The sequence below is a fragment of the Eleutherodactylus coqui genome, chromosome 11, assembly GCF_035609145.1.
Source record: "Eleutherodactylus coqui strain aEleCoq1 chromosome 11, aEleCoq1.hap1, whole genome shotgun sequence".
NCBI lineage: Eukaryota > Metazoa > Chordata > Amphibia > Anura > Eleutherodactylidae > Eleutherodactylus > Eleutherodactylus coqui.
The window spans coordinates 107,207,623-107,226,556 of record NC_089847.1 but is presented as its reverse complement, the minus strand read 5'-3'; the positions used below and the strand labels follow the sequence as shown (position 1 = coordinate 107,226,556).

The window sequence follows — 18,934 nt, the reverse complement described above, 5'->3', positions numbered from 1 at the left end:
AATAGGGCTGTAGCAGGTCCTAAAAGATAGAGGGGTTTGGACAATTGCCCCTTTTGCCCCCAATATAATCCAATTTTGGTTATAGTCATCATACAGCAGAATCTGTGGTATACACTCTGTTACCTGGAGTCTTATGTTGCAATGTCACCTGTGCACAGTGCCCCATAACATATAACGATGTGTATATAACATATCTATTTTGCACCTATGATTTTTGTGCTGTAGTTATTTTTACACGGCCCTCACCCGCCACTTTGGAAGTTATGGATGAAGAACTTCCTGCTGAAATAATTCATACAGTTATATCCCATTTGCTGGATCATTGTGCCAAGCATGGTGCAATATTCCAACTGTTCCACAGTTAGTATAATTATCCTTTTCCACTACATTAACTTCCTCACAAAGATATCAATCTGAATAAAATCCCATTTTGGCAGTTCTGCTGATGACTCATATTATATCACACTTGTTTTTAGTGCTCGGCAGTTTACAATTTATTGCAGGACCAAATGTTTTATGCAACAATTGCTTCATAGAAAGAGTACAACCTTTGTGCTACTCATGTGGATAGTAAATAAAGATAACAGTATTTGTTGATCTGCTGATCCGTTGTACTTGCCATCATGTGAAAGATTTTTTGGGGTCTGAGAAAAAAAAAATCGAATGTACGAGAAGTGGCGTAAAATTCAAAAGTAAACCATACTCACCTTCTTAAATGACCCCCCGGGTGCAGATCAGGAGCCCAAGTCCCAGCCACTCCGTTTATTGTACATGTGACCATCACTGGCTTCAGTTGAGATATTGCCATGAATGGCACATGACCACTGCAACCAGTTATTGGCTGAGTGGCCATGAGCGCGTGACTCTTGTTGCTTTTTCTAGAACTGTAGTTGTGCAAATTGCAGTTCCTGTGATAGAGCTTGGAATCATTGAACCTCTTAGTGATGGCCCAATCGCCTTTTTACGTCCCAGCTAAGTGGGCTTTAATCCTCAGGGACGTAAAAACATGCATCCCCTGAGGATTAAAGCCCCGTGGGCTGTGGACATAACAGCAACATGCTGTTGGTTACTGCAGGTAGCCGGCAACATAGAACTGTCATGAAGGGCCGCAGGGAGACTCCCCCTGGCAATGCGATCGGCGCTATCCATCAGATAGTGCTGATCGCAAAAATGTCAATAAAAAGTTAAAGATTCAGCTGCCCTCATGGATCGGATCCATGGGGGCAGCTGAGCATACTCAACCCCGTCCTCTGTGATGTCCTGCGGCAATATGGTATTCCAGGACATGACACCATTCTTCTGCGCAGGCGCGCCAGATGTATGACGTCACGTGCACGCACAGGAGGCCTGGATCACCCCGGGAGATTTGAAATCTGAAGGTAGCCGGGAGGCAGGAGATATCACCGGGGAGACTTAAAAAAGTAAACGTTTCAGCTGCCCTCGTGGATTGAATCCATGGGAGCAGCTTGAAATACTCAACCCCGTCCTCCGTGATGTCCCACGCGATCTGGACCTGCCGCGGGCTTCTGTGCATGCGCCGATGCCTTCTCTTAGTTTTTTTTATTGCATAGTATTTTAGGCCTGTGTCACACTGTCGTATTTATATAGAAAGGGAAAAAAAGGGGGGTCAGCACTACCCATTGGAAATATATCCCAATAGAAATGTATAGGTGCACGCTAAACCATGGCTGCAACATACAGTAAAGGCAGAAACCAAAATTGGCAGCAGCACGCAAAATAAATTCACTATCAGAGGTATACAAACCTATAATCTAACCACAGTAAAAAATAAAAGGTTCTTAGTATATAATTTGATCAAATTACATTGGCCCATCTACCAACGTCCAGGTGACCAAGCTCTCAGATGGGTCCTAACATTGATACCAGGAACTCAGCTTTCCCAGGTTAAGATATCCACCTGGTATTAATGTTAGGACCCATCTGAGAGCTTGGTCACCTGGACGTTGGTAGATGGGCCAATGTAATTTGATCAAATTATATACTAAGAACCTTGCATTATTTAATGTGGTTAGATTATAGGTTTGTATACCTCTGATAGTGAATTTATTTTGCGTGCTGCTGCCAATTTTGGTTTCTGCCTACACTGTCGTATTTAAGGACGCAAAATTTGCACGCACAATTCGCAGTGAATAGAACCCATTGATTTAAAAAAGATACCAAACATGCTCTATTTTCCTGTGCATTTGCATAGGGAAATAAAACATATTAAAGTAATTAGTAGCCATTTCAATGGATGAGACTGTGGCAGAGTATTTTTTTGTATGTGCAAATGCCCACGTTTTGCACATGCAAGAAATACCGCAAAAACACTGTTGTGCATGCACAAATGCAACCCCTGATGCACATGTGCTGCCGGGACACAGGCCGCAGGATGGAAAAAGATAAATGTCCATCTAGTTCAGCCTATTATCCCTTCCCCACCAGTGTTGATCCCAATGAGTGAGAAGCCGATTTTTCTCATTTAGGACTTTGGCAATCAGAATAATCCCCGGATCAACAACCCTTCTGAAGTAATCAGTGACTTTAACATATAATATTGTATCACACTTTCATCAAATTTCATCAAATTCGCCATCACCATGTCCTCAGGCAGAGAGTTCCATAGTCTCACTGCTCTTACAGTAAAGAACCCCCTTTATGATGGTGATGAAACCTTCTTTCCTCTAGACATAGAGGGTGCCTCCTTGTTACAGTCCTGAGTATAAACAGATGATGGGAGAGATCTCTGTATTGTCCCTTTAGGGCTTGTTCAGTTCTATGTACATGGAGCGATGAGCACTACTACTGTATGTGCCCAAACAAGTTAGTGTAATTGTTTGGACACACAGCTGTTTACACAGGGTGATATGCTGCCTAAAACATATGATTTTGTATGCTACATAAAAGATATAATCACCCTACAATCAAGATTTTTCTTGTTTGTCAGCTGATCAACAACATCTCCAGACCAGGAGATGGCAGGGTGAATGAACGTTTGTTCATGATAATTTGCCCATGTAAAGTCCCTTAAAGGTCATGAAAACTTTTGAGCATGAAAAAGAAATACATATCGTACTAAATCCATGCAAAAATAAATGATGTACTTATATGGTTTTTTTTTATTGTATTTTCCTCCTCATGCATTTAGAAAGCCTCATGCTCAGTTTCCAGGCTCTTCTACACTCAAATTTTAAGCTGGGGGATGTTCCAACACTGATCAGCTGATCTGTCTCATGAAGGTACACAAGCTCAGCTCCCATTCCCTCTCCTTTTTCAAGGGCTGTGTAGCATAACCACGCCCACTCAATACTACACAGCTATCTCTAGGTCGATCTTATCCTCTCTCTCAGGAGCTTCTGGTTTCAATTCCCCTCACTGCTAAGTGCAGAAAAAAGTCTCCTGCAGTGAATTGCATCCCCCTGTAATATTAGCTTTCTCTGCTGTCTGTCCTCTTGATCTTTCCACTATACTGTGACACTGACATACAGCTCTCTGTAATAGCTCAATGGAAAGACTGGGTAGCAGGCTAGGGAAGAAGCTGCCAGTTTACTCTGACTAACAGAATTTGCTAACATTTCAGTCCTCCAGTCTGCATTGCTTTGGAAAACAATACAAGCATAGAAATCAATCAAAAAGTTTTAATGAAAACCAATTAGAAAAAGTCTTAATTTCCAAAAACGCATTGACTAAAAAAAAAACTGTGCAATGGTGTACATAGCCTTGAAGCTGTTAGGACACAAAACTTCAGGATATTAAGTATGTTAATCTTGAAGAAGTCAGTCATCTGTCTTCTCATATGACAGTACAGATAGTAAGGTGCATATAAGAACATAGGGTGCTGCCATCTGATGACTTCATGCCCTCCGTAGTACGGCATCCAATGGAATATGCCATCTCTGCATGCCTCTATTTGAGACAGAAGACATAGAGTTACAGTAAGGTTAAACAGACTTAGGCCGCCTGCAGACGGGCGGGTCGGATCCGGCGGCGAGGATTCTCACTGCGGGACCCGACCCGAGCGCCTGCAGGGACCAGCGCGTACTCACCCGCCGGCTCCAGCTCTTTGATGTGCCGGCTTGCCGCGCAGCCGGCGCATGCACAGACCGGGTGAGTGACATTTCTGTGCGGGGCTCTGCTAGCCCCGCACAGAAATAGAGCATGCCGCGATTTGTTTGTTGCGCGATATTTTGCGCGACCAAATCGCGGCTGTCTGCATAGGATTGCGTTAAAAGCCATTGATTTCAATGGGTTCGACCTCACCTTCATATTTTGCACGTGCGGAGATAATAAAACCTACTCTATTTTCCTGCATACACCAAGCGCCCCATAAAAGTTCATGGGAGGCGTGCAAATGCATGCGCAAACTACAGGAACATGGGCAATACGCTGCACAATTCTATGAAAAAAGAACACATCTGGACCTCCTTAATCTAAATAGCTTTTTAAATCAAGGCTGGGGTGTGTCACACATGCATGTGAACAGACCATGTGTGCGCAAAAAGTATACTACTATGTGATGATATGCACGCAAATCAAGCTATATCACTCTGCACATACGTTGCGCTGAGGCGAGCATGTTTGTACATACGCTTGCCTGAAGCTGCCATAAAGGTGCTGTGATCTGGCTTTCCAAAACTCAAAGCTTTCGTAGACCCTTAATATGACCATGTGCAAGAGCCCCCTCAGGGATAGGAGTAAATGGAAGTTAAAAGAGAGGAAGGGTGTGAGAAGTCTCCATTTTGGAAGCCTGAATTCCAATTTGTATTTACTGAAATATGTTGGACTGGATGAGTAATGTGTGATTTCATTTCAGCAATGTGAAATACTGTCCAAAATCTTCTGTAAGCAAACATCATAAAAAGATACCGATTGTTATTTCCAAACTGTCTCCAGATTTTGTGAAATGAGAAATAGCTCTCATGATAAATATTTATCTCAGATAGACAAGTAGTGGAAACTTGACTTCCAAGCACAGATCAGTCTTTTGGCCTAGTCAAGCCATTTCGAGTAAACCAATAATAAACAATGCATATACTTACCCATAAAAAGTATGCCTCATGTAACCTATCCTCTTGCCAAGTGTAATCAATTCCCCCCGCTTCACTGGGGCGCCTTCCAACAAAACAATTCCCACTTTCCGTAGGGTGCAGAGCCACTGGAAAGTCGTCTGGTCGCAGTTCAGGACGTCTTCATATGACATTGTAGGTATTTTCAGATCACTTTTCCAATACTGACGTTCTGCAATAAAAATAGGATGATAATTCAGACATATATTTGTATATTTACGTATATTGCAAGAAATACATTTTTTAGGACTTCATACTAGAACTTTCTGCTAATTCACAAGTAACTTTGAAATATTACACTGGTGATTCTGTGGTAGTCAATGATAATCTGTTAGTACACTTTCGGGTAGGCTTTAGCATAATAGAATAAAATTAATATTTTATAAAGTCATCCCCCATTTCTGAGGATTTTATATATGTGGATCTTTTAATCGCAACTTTTTGGTAGACATTATCGAGATTGGATTGAATTCCAATGTTCTAAACTTGGTGCATAAAAACAGGAAGGGGGTCTCCCTTTCTGGTGCTTATGTGTGCGCCTGCTTACCTACCCCAAAGATCAGCAGTACTATCGGGGCCTTTATGGAGACAAAACCTTGTGTGCTTGTTCATTGGACGAATTAACTTTTTACAAGATGGATGTTCATTGAACTGAACATAGAATGAATTTAAACCACAAAACCCCAATTCCAAAAAATGTAAAGAATAAAAGAATGCAATGATTTGGAGATCTCATATAACTATATTGGTGTAAGTCAGGCATTTTTTGATTTCATTAAAAAAAAAATTAACGCATTTAGAGACTGATGGCAGCAACACATCTCCAAAAAATTGGGCCAGGGCTATGTCTACCATTGTGCAGCCTCCCCTCTTCTTATTACAACAGCCTGTAAACATCTGGGAAGTGAAGAGACCAATTGCTGGAGTTTTGGGAGAGGAATGTTGTCTTATTCCTGTCTGATGTTGGATTCCAGCTGCCCAACAGTCCTGGGTCGTCTTTGCCGGATTTTTCATTTCATAATGCGCCAAATGTTTTCTATTGGGGAAAGGTCTGGAATGCAGGCGGCCAGTTCAGCCCCCGGACTCTCTATGAAGCCATTCTGTTGTGAAAGATGCAGTATGTGGTTTAGCATTGACTTGCTAGAATATGCAAGGCCTTCCCTGAAAGAGATGTTGCCTGGATGGGAGCATATGTTGTCCTAAAACCTCTACATACTGCTCAGAACTGGTAGTGACTTTCAAGATGTGTAATCTGCCCCTGCCATAGGCACTAATGTAACCTCATACCATCAAAGATACAAGCCTTCAAACTGTGCACTGATAAGAGGCTGGATGGTCGCTCTTCCAAAAAGAATTTCAAATTCTGATTCATCTGAACACCGAACAGTTTTTTATTTTGCCTCGGTCCATTTTAAATGAGCTTTGGCCCAGAGAAGACGTTGGCGTTTCTGGATTGTGTTGCTATATGACTTCTTTGCATGATACAGCTTTAACTTGTATTTGCGCATTGCACAGTGAGCTGTGTTCACAGACAATGATTTCTGTAAGTATTCCTTAGTCCATGCAGTGATTTGCATTACAGAATCATGCCTGTTTTTAATGCAGTGACTCACATAGATCTCAAGTATCTAATATTGACCATCAGCCTTAACCCTTGGGCACATGAATATCGCCAAATGCTCTGAATCCTTTGATGATATTATGTATACATTTTACTTTGTAAAGGATGGCTTATGTGCAGCAACAAACCCCATATATCCATAGCGTGCCGTTTCCATTACAAACTATGGCTGACACCTTCAAGGCTCTGCATTATGTAGCATGGTTTAAGACATGTGACATTCTATTAAGACATAACCCATTATACTCTTAAAGGTGTCCAAATACTATACTTTTGGTAGGATAGTGTATTTACACTGAAAGATGTAGTGTTCAAGAAGCACATCTGGCACTTGGTAGCACAAAGACCCAAACAAGATGAAATAAATGACTTGTTATAAAAACAAGGATTACTTATTTTTGGTTCCTAATGGATATGAAAGATGAATAATAAACAAGTAGAACAGGAAAGTAATTGATACTCTAATACTTTCAACTTGTGGGTAGCAAAGAAAATAAAACAGTGTCCCTTGACCAAATCATCAGACAAAAGAAAACTTCATGGTGCTTTATTGGTCAAATCCATATGTAGAAGGTTATTACTAGAGATGAGCGAACGTACTCGTCCGAGCTTGATATTCGTGCGAATATTAGGGTGTTCGGGATGCTCGTTACTCTTAACGAGCACCACGCGGTGTTCGGGTTACTTTCACTTTCATCTCTGAGACGTTAGCGTGCTTTTCTGGCCAATTGAAAGACAGGGAAGGCATTACAACTCCCCCCTGCAACGTTTAAGCCCTATACCACCCCCCTGCTGTGAGTGGCTGGGGAGATAAGGTGTCACCCGAGTATTGAACTCTGCCCTTCCCGCGGCTCGCTACGGATGTATTCTGACATTAGTTCAGGGAAAGTGGTATCGTGTTGGAGCTGCTATAGGGAGAGTGTTAGGTGTATTGTAGGCTTCAAGAACCCCAACGGCCCTTCTAAAGGCCATAAATCGTCTCTATATGCGCTCAGTGGGGCCGGCGGCAGCAGCGCCGACCCCATTGAGAACATATAGAAGACAAATCCTTCTTTTCTGCCACAGCTGTAACAGCTGTGGCAGAGAAGAACGATGTTTGCCCATTGAATTCAATGGAACCAGCAATACAGCAGGTTCCACTGAATGCAATGGGCTGCCGGCGATCGCAGGATGAATGGTCGGGAAGGGGTTAAATATATAACCCCTTCCCTGCAATTCATCCAGAAATGTGATACACTAAAAATATATACCGGCGTATAAGGCGACGGGGCGTATAAGACGACCCCCCAACTGTCACCTTATACGCCGGGAATACAGTGGAGCAAAGAATAAAAAGCATTACTCACTTCTTCAGACGATCTGCGCCGCTCCTGCAGACTGTCACTCCTTCCTGGTGTTCTGCGGTGCTCCTGCAGGCTGTCACTCCCTCCTGGTTCCCGGCAGAGCATTGCTTTCTCTACGAAAGGCTTTAAATCCACGCCTCCAGAAACACACGTGCCTTCAGCCAATCACAGCCAATGACAGTGATGTCATTGAATTGCTGTGATTGGCTGTGTTTCTGGAGGCGGGGATTTCAAGCCTTTCATAGAGAAAGCTTTAGTCCGTGGACCAGGAAGGAGTGACAGTCTGCAGGAGCGGCGCAGATCGTCTGAAGAAGTAAGTAATGCTTTTTATTCTTTGCTCCACTGTATTGCCGGCGTATAAGGTGACAGTTGGGGGGTCGTCTTATATGCCCCGTCGCCTTATACGCCGGTATATATTTTTAGTGTATCACATTTCTGGATGAATTGCAGGGAAGGGGTTATATATTTAACCCCTTCCCGACCATTCATCCTGCGATCGCCGGCAGCCCATTGCATTCAGTGGAACCTGCTGTATTGCTGGTTCCATTGAATTCAATGGGCTAACATCGTTCTTCTCTGCTACAGCTGTTACAGCTGTGCCAGAGGAGAACGATCTTTACGCTGACAGTGCGGGGGGGGGGGCCCACTCTTGCCGCTATTGTGGCTTAATAGTGGGACCTGTGAACTTGAGATGCAGCCCAACATGTAGCCCCTCGCCTGCCCTATCCGTTGCTGTGTCGTTCCCATCACTTTCTTGAATTGCCCAGATTTTCACACATGAAAACCTTAGCGAGCATCGGCGAAATACAAAAATGCTCGGGTCGCCCATTGACTTCAATGGGGTTTGTTACTCGAAACGAACCCTCGAGCATTGCGAAAATTTCGTGCCGAGTAACGAGCACCCGAGCATTTTGGTGTTCGCTCATCTCTAGTTATTACAAAAAGTAGAGAAGGTTTCCCTCCCTAAGAAGATCTTCACCTTTCTCGGTTACGCTCAGGTAGCCCATTGATGTTTACTTGAGCTCTTTTGCCAGTTCTTGATCATAAATACCAAGACCCTACTAAATTTCAAAAAGTGCAGAACATATAAGGTACATATAAATTAATATAGCAATCAATATGAAAGGGGTATAAGTTTTGGTGTTAGGAAAGGAAGATAAATTGTATCTAAATACCAACATGGCTTAAATCCGACCATATGGTAAAAAACTTAATGGAAAGTACAGATGCCAGAGACTGCCTTTGTAGTGTAGCGCAGTAAATGTAATTGGAAGATTTCACGCTTAAGTGCAAATTATTGATTCAAATTCAAAGGCCGAAAGTCATTTATTTTCATAATGACAAGAAAAGCAAACCAGAACCTCAGTATGAATGGAAAGAAACCCCAGATATCTGCCATGTAGATAAATTGCCAACAGCCAGTCTTCTCCAAGGTTATGTCAGTAATTAATCTACAATAACATGAACTCGCTGATGTGTTCATAAAGTAGCCTGTCAACTCTGTCATGGTTGGCAGACGTTATCGATGCCTTTTGTAATTTTCTCAACGCAAATGAAGAAAGAGCTTTTGAGGAACCTTGAGAACCCACAGACATTGATTTCTCATACTTCCTTGAAGTTTTTTGGAAAGTATGACACACGCAAGCTACATATATTAACAACTTAATAATGTCTGTGATTTTTGTTTTATCTCAGATCCTTTCTTAAAGGGAAAAGCCCTCAAGACAAGTTCTCCGTCATGGTTGGCAGACGTTATCAACGTCTTTTGTAATTTTCTCAAGGCAAATGAAGAAAAGGGCTTTTGAGGAACCTACAGAACCCACAGACAATGATTTCTCATACTTCCTTGAAGTTTTTGGGAAAGTATGACACATGCAAGCTTCATGTATTAACAACTTAATGAAGTCTGTGATTTTTGTTTTATCTCAGATCTTTTTTAAAGTAAAAAGCCCTCAAGACAAGTTCGGTTCAAACTGCTATATGAAAAAATCTAGTGAGATGACTCATAGACTAATTAGATGTAGGACAAAGGTGTACACTATTTAAGTTTATCTAAGGTCATCATTTAACGACTCAAATGAACTATGATTGTCAGCTCTCAAGATCCATCTCAACTTATGACGATAACCATTAGAACCAATGAACGAAAAGACACGATAATTGAAATACAGTTGAATGTGGATGTCCAGAGGTTTAGGATGAGCCATGTTTGATTAGGGAACAGCTATAATCAGGGTAGCTTAGCTGCATTATCTTATGGGAATTTGAAGTAGTATGAGGCCACACAACCACTTGAGCAGATTAATTTTTTCCTGCACCTTGAAATGAAGTTGGACATATAAAAGTTACTCTTGAATCAGTTGCAAGGACTATAGTAGAGTTTATGCATAGCCAATTACTTTAGGGTGAAAAGAATGGCACCCATTAGGGTGTCCTGGAAGACAAATGCACTGGATAGGTGTTAAGGCGCTCATACACCTCCAACAACTGTTGGATGAACGATTGCTTGTCCAACAGCTATGGTTGCCCCATAGACATGAACGTTTTGATGGACCGAATGTTCATGTTTTCAGGAAGGTTAGCAGCAGCCAGACAGCAGTGGTTCTAGCCTATCTCCTGGGGGAACGAAAGGATCGGATGTTGAAATTCACTGTCTCCAATCCTTCTTTTACCTGGCATCATCTGTTAGGGAAAAGTGGAGTTGCCCCCATGCACATTAGAAAGTTGTTTGAAGCTGCCACTATCGGTGCGTATGGACAACTAAAGCCTAATGTGTATAGGAGCCTTTACTAATGTTAGTAGATATTTCTTTGGTATCCCCATTCAAGTGTATGGAGCTGCATTGCAATGCCCCATACAACCCATGGACAGACATGGCACTGTTTTTGGAAAAATGACTGACCCTTTTTTCTAGTCCTGGACAAACCCTTTTAAAGTTTATATTCTTATATTAGCAAAATCGGTTTTCCCGTGTGAGTCATAAGCACATAGAAAACTATTTAAAGATAGTAGATGATTATTGCCTAATTTGGTCATTTTTGGTATGTTGAAAGATAAGTGACATGAAGTTGAAGCATATCAGCTTGCTATTTTTTTTAATGGAAATAAGAAGTTGGTTTCTTCTTGTCATTATTTTCATCTTCCCAAAGAATTACGTTGTCAGGGAAGACATCTGAAAATACAGACCTTTCCTAAAACTAGTCCAACAGCCAGACATGTCCACAACTATATTCATAGCACTAGAGATGTGTTATATACTGCAGGAACAAAGCTGTATGTGACATCCTTTTGTTGTTTTTTAAAAAAATCTAAACTGGTCATACACATTACATGTATATTGTCCAAACCTGTCGACTTTGGTGGGATTGACCAATCATCTAATGTGTATGATGGCCTTAAGAGTTTCCTTCAGTTGTCAGGGGAGATAAGGCTCAGGCACTTGGACTTCAACTTGTCTAATCCTTTTTATCTTGGGGACATATGCTGGAATCAGAGATGTCTGATAGTGGCTTTCTCAGCTCTCCCGATTCTGAGCACTTGGCTCGGCCAAGTCAAGTGTGCATGTGTATGCGGGGGATTCAAGAGAGATAGCTGTCGGCCACATGTTGACTTGGCCAACATCTGTCTCTCCGAACCTCTTCATAAACAAGCAAACACAGCTCAAGTTATCCAAAATAGAAACATACTTTAGACATAGAAAATTGACGGCACAAAAAGACCACAGAGTCTAGTCTGTCCTTATATTACTTCCTTTTTATTTATTTAATTCCAGGCAGCTTGATTTCATTTATTATTGATTTTCCAACCTTGTCTGCTGGAAGTTTGCACCGAGCATTTACTACTCTATCAGTAAAATAATATTTCCTGACATTGCTTCTGATTGTCCCCCAACTAATCTCAGATTGTGCCCCCTTGTTCTAGTGTTTAGCTACCTAATATGTTTACTTCCCTCCTGAACCTTATTTAGATCTGTAACATACTTAACATTCTCGATCATGTGCCCTCTCTCTTCTTTTCTCCGAGCTATGTTGAGGTAGACACCTACTCGGCATGTTGAAATTCAACATGATTGATCAGTACATCTGGGAGGACTTCATACACGTTAGATAGTTGTCAGTTTTTGCCAAAATTGGCAGGCCGTAACAACCTTAAACTTATATGTGTGTGAAGAGCATAACAGGAAACTAGTAAACTGAATTCCTTAATAAACTAGAAAACAACATAATGCTTGTCAGAAAGCTGCCCATCTGAAGATGACTTCAGATAGATGAACTCTGTGGACCCTGTTGTACATATCTGTTTTTTCTTTTGCTGGTGTGTAGATCACGCAAGTTGGAATCAATTGCCGAGGACTTTGTATTTGTAAAGTGTGATTGTTCTCAGTGGGAGAAACCAAGTGATCTTGTAGATAGGATACCTTTTAATGGCTAACAAAAATACATGATGTTACAGCAAGCTTTCGGATCTTCTATCGATCCTTCCTCAGGCTAAAATGGAACTGGTTTGGACAGGGCACATATATAATATACAAATACAGAGAGGACACCCCCCCCTGCACAATCACACTTTGCTCTACTGGCTAACACATTGCCAAACCCTTTCTTCATATCTGTATTCACTTCATGTAATGAAGCACTGTAGACCGGAATTCACATTCATTTCCTGTACCTTGCAGGGACATTATAGTTAAACCACAATCGCGGATTATGGCTTCAAATAACCACACCAGTCATGTTTCCATAGTTTAGCTCATAGAGGTTTCCCTTTGTTCTTTTACTGTATCACTTTTTTCTTTAAATATTCCATAAGTCCATATTAAAGGTATAAACTTCACAGAAGCCAGTGGCTGTTGGGGGTCTATCTCAAATTGCAAATATCCACTGCCATGCACACAACATTTAAGGAGACCATACAACCTTTCTCAACTGATACCCGGGTGATTCTGATTTAAAGCTTATCTGAGTTTTCAAAAATTTTCTCAAGCAGCACAGGTCCAAAGTTCCTGCTTTGCTGCTGTTTGTACCCAATGTGCATTCTATTAATCAGTTTTCAATATAGATTTTCCTATTTTTCTGCTGCCCTGTTGTTTGCAATCCACTTACAAGTGAGGGACGTCCTAAGCCAAGGGTTCCTCCAGCATTGTACTGGACTTCCTCTTCCACATTTCTCATGCTCCCTTGCATAGTGCTGCTCCAATCAGTTGCAAGACAGCATATGAATGCCTGCCCCTCTTTTGTATGTAGTAACTACCAGCGTCCCCATGTCCTTGTTACTACAGAGGCCAAATGTCTAACAACAGGCAGTGTGTTGCAAAGGTGCCAGAAGGGAGACTGCTAGTGGCAGCCACTTGAAACTTGATTATGGGAGATTTTAACTATTCAGACGTTTGCTGGGGAATCTCTCTCAGGTAAAAGTAATGGATCCAACAAATACTTATCCGCTCTTGCTGACAACTTTATCTTCCAAAATTTGGAAGAGAAAACAAGGTGATCTTCTATCTTGGACCTAATTCTTACCAACAGGGAGGCCTTTCACAGTGGTGACTTGAATTAAAAAATATAATTTTTATTTTGAACTTTTTAAAAATGCACATATAGGGGCACAACACATAAAACAACAAAAACAAAAAAAGTAAGTAAGGGGCGTGGTAAATACCATCCAACCACACCGTCACTAAAGATGGGCATCCAATTGTGCTGTGTGTGTGGGTGTTTGTGTGATCTGGTCACCGGCGACCACGAAGTTTTTTTGTCCTGCTTAAAGCCGGTAATGTATGAGGCAGGGGTATATTGGTACTTGGGGTTTGTAAGATAATCCCCAGTTGTTTTGGTCTTTTTTATTTATAAAGCCCACACACCGTAGATGGATGCAATTTTTAGTGATTTGAACGTTCGTTTCTTCACAATTCTTCCCCCCCCCCCCCCTTTTTTTCAAAGGAGGGTAGAGGTACCTGCCCAATTCCTAAATGGATAGTCGGAATTGGCCTTGGCCGTAGGGATCATCTCCCGAGGTTGCTAGATATGTATGATGCCAACCTCCAGAGAGAGTCTCCCGGTTAGTATAGGACGGCCTCGCCTCTATAGATAAGGGTCGTAGTGTAAATACTTGACCCAAGCGTATTCGAATTTCCCTTTTTAGTATGCTGATTCTCGTATTTAATTGCTCGACGCGTTTCACCACTTCAATTCTCGTGGATCATCAGGAGCATTATAAATCGGGATTGAGTAGAGACAGTATATTGTCAACAAGGTTTTTTCTTTTTATTGCAGATGCTCCATGGGAAAAGACGCCGTGTTGGGTGTTGTTTGTATTTAATAGGTCCTCTTTGATAATACAGTAATAGATATTACAGGATTCATTTAGTTAGTTTTATATTTGTGACCCAGAAATTTAAGGTAAGTATAATACGATCTTGATCCAAAACATAAAGATAGCGGCGGATAATATGGTAAAACCGTAAGATTTGGTAAGGGTGAATGATGGACCATCACTTGTGGTCTTATTTATAGTGTCGCATGACGACCATGGATGGAGGTTGATTCAGAATTATAGTTCTTAGGCCCAAGAACAGAAAAGGTACTAGAGGGTTATCTGTTAGATGAAGCAATTAAATGACAGAATTTCATTTAGGCCAACTGGTTGTGTGGTTCCGCACCGGAAAATCCAATTGGCCTCTTTACGAAGTAGCAGGCTGTCAGGGTTGCCGCCTCTACCATCCGATCTAATTGCTTCAATCCCTTGGAAAGCCAAGCATTCAGCATTTCCATTATGGTGTTCCCACACATGGGTTGCTACGGAGGTGATCTCTTTCCTCCCTATATTGCCAATATGACCCAGTATTCTCCGTCGCAGTTGTTGACGCGTTTTTCCGATATACTGTTTTTTACAGCTGCATGTGATCAAATATACTACATTGGTTGACAGGCAATTGATGAAATCACGTATTTCATACTGTTTACCTGTAGCATTCGCGGTAAAGGAGTTGCCTTTCAGAATATATTTGCATGCCAGACATTTGGAACATTTAAAGGTCCCATTTGGGATTGAGCGTGTGAGCCAGTTCTTACAAGAGGTGGTTGGTTTCAGATGACTTTTCACCACGTGGTCGCGAATATTCCGGCCACGTCTATAGGTGATTTTAGGGAGATCGGAGATATGCTGTTTGATATCATCATCTTTCTGAAGAATTTCCCAATAGGACTTAAGGATGTTGAAGATTTCCTGGTGTCCAGTGTCGTAGGTGCCAATAATTCTAATTACGTTTTTGTTATCTGGTCGCTGTTTTGGGATAAGGAGAGAACTCCTGTTGCAAATGCGGGCATGTTGTTCAGCTGTGTTTAGAATTTCAATAGGGTATTTACGTTGTCGAAACCTATTGTGGAGTTTGTCACATTCCTTGTTGAAGCAGTTGTCGTTGGAACAGTTGCGTCTTGCCCTTAGGAACTGGCCTTTAGGGATGCCTCGTCGTAGGGGGAAAGGGTGGTAACTGTCCCAGGCTAAGAGGCTATTGGTAGAGGTTTCTTTACGATATAAATCGCTCGTGAGTTTGCCGTCTGCTTCGATTTTGATAATGATATCCAGAAATGTCATCGTATTCTCGTCTATTGCAGCTGTAAATCGTAAGTTTAGATTGTTATCATTGAGCCACATTACAAACTCTTCGAAAAGCCGTTTAGTGCCGGTCCACAGTATTAAGATGTCATCAATATATCTAATCCATGTGAGGATATGTGTGGACCATGGCATGTCGCTGGAAAAGACGATTTTCTCTTCCCACCAGCCCAGGAGCAAATTTGCGTAGGTGGGGGCACAAGATGTCCCCATCGCGGTGCCCCTGAGCTGGTGGAAAAATTTCCGGTTGAAGAGGAAGTAGTTGTGTGTTAAGATGAAGCTCAATAGTTCCAATATGAACTCACTATGCTGTTGTAAATGTCGGCCTCTTTGAGTTAGGAAATGTGAGGTGGCTTTTAGTCCTATGTTATGCGGGATTGAGCTGTACAGGGCTTCAACGTCGAGGCTCGCTATCATTGTCTCCGGACCCACCACTATTCCCTCAATTTGACGCAGGACATCCATAGTGTCCTGCGCAAATGACGGAAGCGATGACACAAATGGTCTCAGGACCTTGTCTAGATACTTGCTGGCATTCTGTGTTAGGTTATCAATGCCAGAAACAATAGGGCGTCCTTTTAGGGGGTTCGTCCCCTTGTGTATCTTTGGCAAGGTGTAGAAGGTGGCCAGTCTAGGTGTGTCTACAGTCATGAATTTCAGCTCGCGTTCATTGATGAGTCTCGATTCTTTGGCGGTCATGAGAATTTGGTCTAATACTTGTTTGAATTTGTCTGTGGGGTCCTCCTCCAAAACAGCATATGTGGTTACATCATCAAGAATGTCGGTGCACATTTTGATGTAGCAGGCCAACAAATAGATCCCATCCCCCTGCAATGAGTTGTCCAGAATTGGATATCTTTGAGAATTTGGTCCTAAGGGATATAAAAAAGATTCAAACCTCCAATATCAAAAATTATAACATGAGCATAAACGAAAAGAAGGCCCTGAAGGCTCTAGAAAAGAACGAGGACATCATTATTAAACCGTCTGATAAAGGCGGCAATGTGGTTATATTAGACAGAGACAGCTGTCGAGACTCATCAATGAACGCGAGCTGAAATTCATGACTGTAGACACACCTAGACTGGCCACCTTCTACACCTTGCCAAAGATACACAAGGGGACGAACCCCCTAAAAGGACGCCCTATTGTTTCTGGCATTGATAACCTAACACAGAATGCCAGCAAGTATCTAGACAAGGTCCTGAGACCATTTGTGTCATCGCTTCCGTCATTTGCGCAGGACACTATGGATGTCCTGCGTCAAATTGAGGGAATAGTGGTGGGTCCGGAGACAATGATAGCGAGCCTCGACGTTGAAGCCCTGTACAGCTCAATCCCGCATAACATAGGACTAAAAGCCACCTCACATTTCCTAACTCAAAGAGGCCGACATTTACAACAGCATAGTGAGTTCATATTGGAACTATTGAGCTTCATCTTAACACACAACTACTTCCTCTTCAACCGGAAATTTTTCCACCAGCTCAGGGGCACCGCGATGGGGACATCTTGTGCCCCCACCTACGCAAATTTGCTCCTGGGCTGGTGGGAAGAGAAAATCGTCTTTTCCAGCGACATGCCATGGTCCACACATATCCTCACATGGATTAGATATATTGATGACATCTTAATACTGTGGACCGGCACTAAACGGCTTTTCGAAGAGTTTGTAATGTGGCTCAATGATAACAATCTAAACTTACGATTTACAGCTGCAATAGACGAGAATACGATGACATTTCTGGATATCATTATCAAAATCGAAGCAGACGGCAAACTCACGAGCGATTTATATCGTAAAGAAACCTCTACCAATAGCCTCTTAGCCTGGGACAGTTACCACCCTTTCCCCCTACGACGAGGCATCCCTAAAGGCCAGTTCCTAAGGGCAAGACGCAACTGTTCCAACGACAACTGCTTCAACAAGGAATGTGACAAACTCCACAATAGGTTTCGACAACGTAAATACCCTATTGAAATTCTAAACACAGCTGAACAACATGCCCGCATTTGCAACAGGAGTTCTCTCCTTATCCCAAAACAGCGACCAGATAACAAAAACGTAATTAGAATTATTGGCACCTACGACACTGGACACCAGGAAATCTTCAACATCCTTAAGTCCTATTGGGAAATTCTTCAGAAAGATGATGATATCAAACAGCATATCTCCGATCTCCCTAAAATCACCTATAGACGTGGCCGGAATATTCGCGACCACGTGGTGAAAAGTCATCTGAAACCAACCACCTCTTGTAAGAACTGGCTCACACGCTCAATCCCAAATGGGACCTTTAAATGTTCCAAATGTCTGGCATGCAAATATATTCTGAAAGGCAACTCCTTTACCGCGAATGCTACAGGTAAACAGTATGAAATACGTGATTTCATCAATTGCCTGTCAACCAATGTAGTATATTTGATCACATGCAGCTGTAAAAAACAGTATATCGGAAAAACGCGTCAACAACTGCGACGGAGAATACTGGGTCATATTGGCAATATAGGGAGGAAAGAGATCACCTCCGTAGCAACCCATGTGTGGGAACACCATAATGGAAATGCTGAATGCTTGGCTTTCCAAGGGATTGAAGCAATTAGATCGGATGGTAGAGGCGGCAACCCTGACAGCCTGCTACTTCGTAAAGAGGCCAATTGGATTTTCCGGTGCGGAACCACACAACCAGTTGGCCTAAATGAAATTCTGTCATTTAATTGCTTCATCTAACAGATAACCCTCTAGTACCTTTTCTGTTCTTGGGCCTAAGAACTATAATTCTGAATCAACCTCCATCCATGGTCGTCATGCGACACTATAAATAAGACCACAAGTGATGGTCCATCATTCACCCTTACCAAATCTTACGGTTTTACCATATTATCCGCCGCTATCTTTATGTTTTGGATCAAGATCGTATTATACTTACCTTAAATTTCTGGGTCACAAATATAAAACTAACTAAATGAATCCTGTAATATCTATTACTGTATTATCAAAGAGGACCTATTAAATACAAACAACACCCAACACGGCGTCTTTTCCCATGGAGCATCTGCAATAAAAAGAAAAAACCTTGTTGACAATATACTGTCTCTACTCAATCCCGATTTATAATGCTCCTGATGATCCACGAGAATTGAAGTGGTGAAACGCGTCGAGCAATTAAATACGAGAATCAGCATACTAAAAAGGGAAATTCGAATACGCTTGGGTCAAGTATTTACACTACGACCCTTATCTATAGAGGCGAGGCCGTCCTATACTAACCGGGAGACTCTCTCTGGAGGTT

General features: G+C 42.0%; 1 protein-coding gene across 1 annotated transcript in view; it reads right to left on the bottom strand.

The window, feature by feature from the left end:
* BBOX1 (gamma-butyrobetaine hydroxylase 1) overlaps positions 1-18,934 on the bottom strand; it is a 113,357-nt gene that overhangs the window by 53,137 nt on the left and 41,286 nt on the right. Inside the window, exon 4 of the mRNA XM_066583222.1 lies at positions 5,040-5,238. Coding sequence (XP_066439319.1) covers positions 5,040-5,238 — 199 coding nt within the window. The remainder of the gene's footprint in view (positions 1-5,039; positions 5,239-18,934) is intronic.